The sequence below is a fragment of the Sinocyclocheilus grahami genome, unplaced genomic scaffold (genome assembly GCF_001515645.1).
Source record: "Sinocyclocheilus grahami isolate Dianchi unplaced genomic scaffold, SAMN03320097.WGS_v1.1 scaffold595.1, whole genome shotgun sequence".
Taxonomy (NCBI): domain Eukaryota; kingdom Metazoa; phylum Chordata; class Actinopteri; order Cypriniformes; family Cyprinidae; genus Sinocyclocheilus; species Sinocyclocheilus grahami.
Window position 1 is genome coordinate 618338 of NW_015505774.1, and position 1071 is coordinate 619408.

The following is a 1071-nucleotide window of genomic DNA, read 5'->3' on the forward strand; positions in this document are numbered from 1 at the left end:
ACATAATTTTTTTAAGAGATATAACTATTTAAAAAAATCTTAAACATTTTGTGTGGTGTTCATAAGTTATATTAGTGTCAAAAAAACATTTAGCCTTTTCTTCAAATTTCACACAATTTTGTTGATAAACATGAATATGTATGCCAATTGACAAACCACTACAGCATGAAAAACAGATCCCTTTTTTCATCTGACAGTGAAAGTTTATGCAAGTAAAATTTATTTATTTCGTTTGAAAACCTTTCAGAGTAATATTTAAGTTGTTTTATTAGAAATAAATATGTATGCTTCATAAATTTAGTTTTTGAATTCAACATTTAATTTAAATTTATTCAAATGGGGTTAATACTGGTAATTCAAAGAATTAATTAATCAAAAAAGGGGTAAATGCAGTAATAAGATGGTAACATTAAAAAAAATTACATTCATTCAGTTAAGAAAAGTTGCTGAACAGATACAATTTGATTTTGGTTGAAGATTTGTTATGACTGTTTTATAAAATGAATCTTGTAAAAAGAGTATACATATTTTGAATTAATTATGATAGTCAGTAACACAGACTCGCATGATCTACTAGCAACCAACTTTGTGATTTCCAGTCATTCATTTGTTGGAAGCAAAAAGAAGGATCACTTAAATCACTGAAATTATTCATGATGTTTTTGTCAGTAATGTGAGACGCTCATTCAAACACAATAAAACAAAAGTAGACTTTCTACATGTTACAAACATTTTTGTTCAACAATATAACACTCAATGCTGGGTGATTACTGCTGAGGGGGTGTGTCAGTGGGCGTGGCTTCTGTTATGAGAGGAGGAGTCACTGTTGGGGATGAGGGAATCTCCACCTGCAAAAGAGAAAATAATCAAATATTAATAATGTGTCGGAATATTAACTGTGCTGTTGTATATACAGATTCATTGATAGAACCTTCAAAAAATATTAATGAAAATGGTTTAATATAAGTTCATCTATTTGTAAATGCATACAACTGGAACAGTTTCGGAGTTTGTAAAAATGATAAAATGTGTTGACTAATGCACGTTTACACTAATGTACTCAAAATGACG

General features: G+C 28.9%; 1 protein-coding gene across 1 annotated transcript in view; it reads right to left on the bottom strand.

Annotated features, from left to right (window-relative positions):
• Window positions 1-446: 446 nt before the first annotated feature.
• mrpl39 (mitochondrial ribosomal protein L39) overlaps window positions 447-1071 on the bottom strand; it is a 25755-nt gene continuing 25130 nt past the window's right edge. The window contains exon 9 of the mRNA XM_016240601.1: window positions 447-848. Within this exon, the coding sequence (XP_016096087.1) occupies window positions 768-848 (81 nt within the window). The 3' untranslated portion in view covers window positions 447-767. The remainder of the gene's footprint in view (window positions 849-1071) is intronic.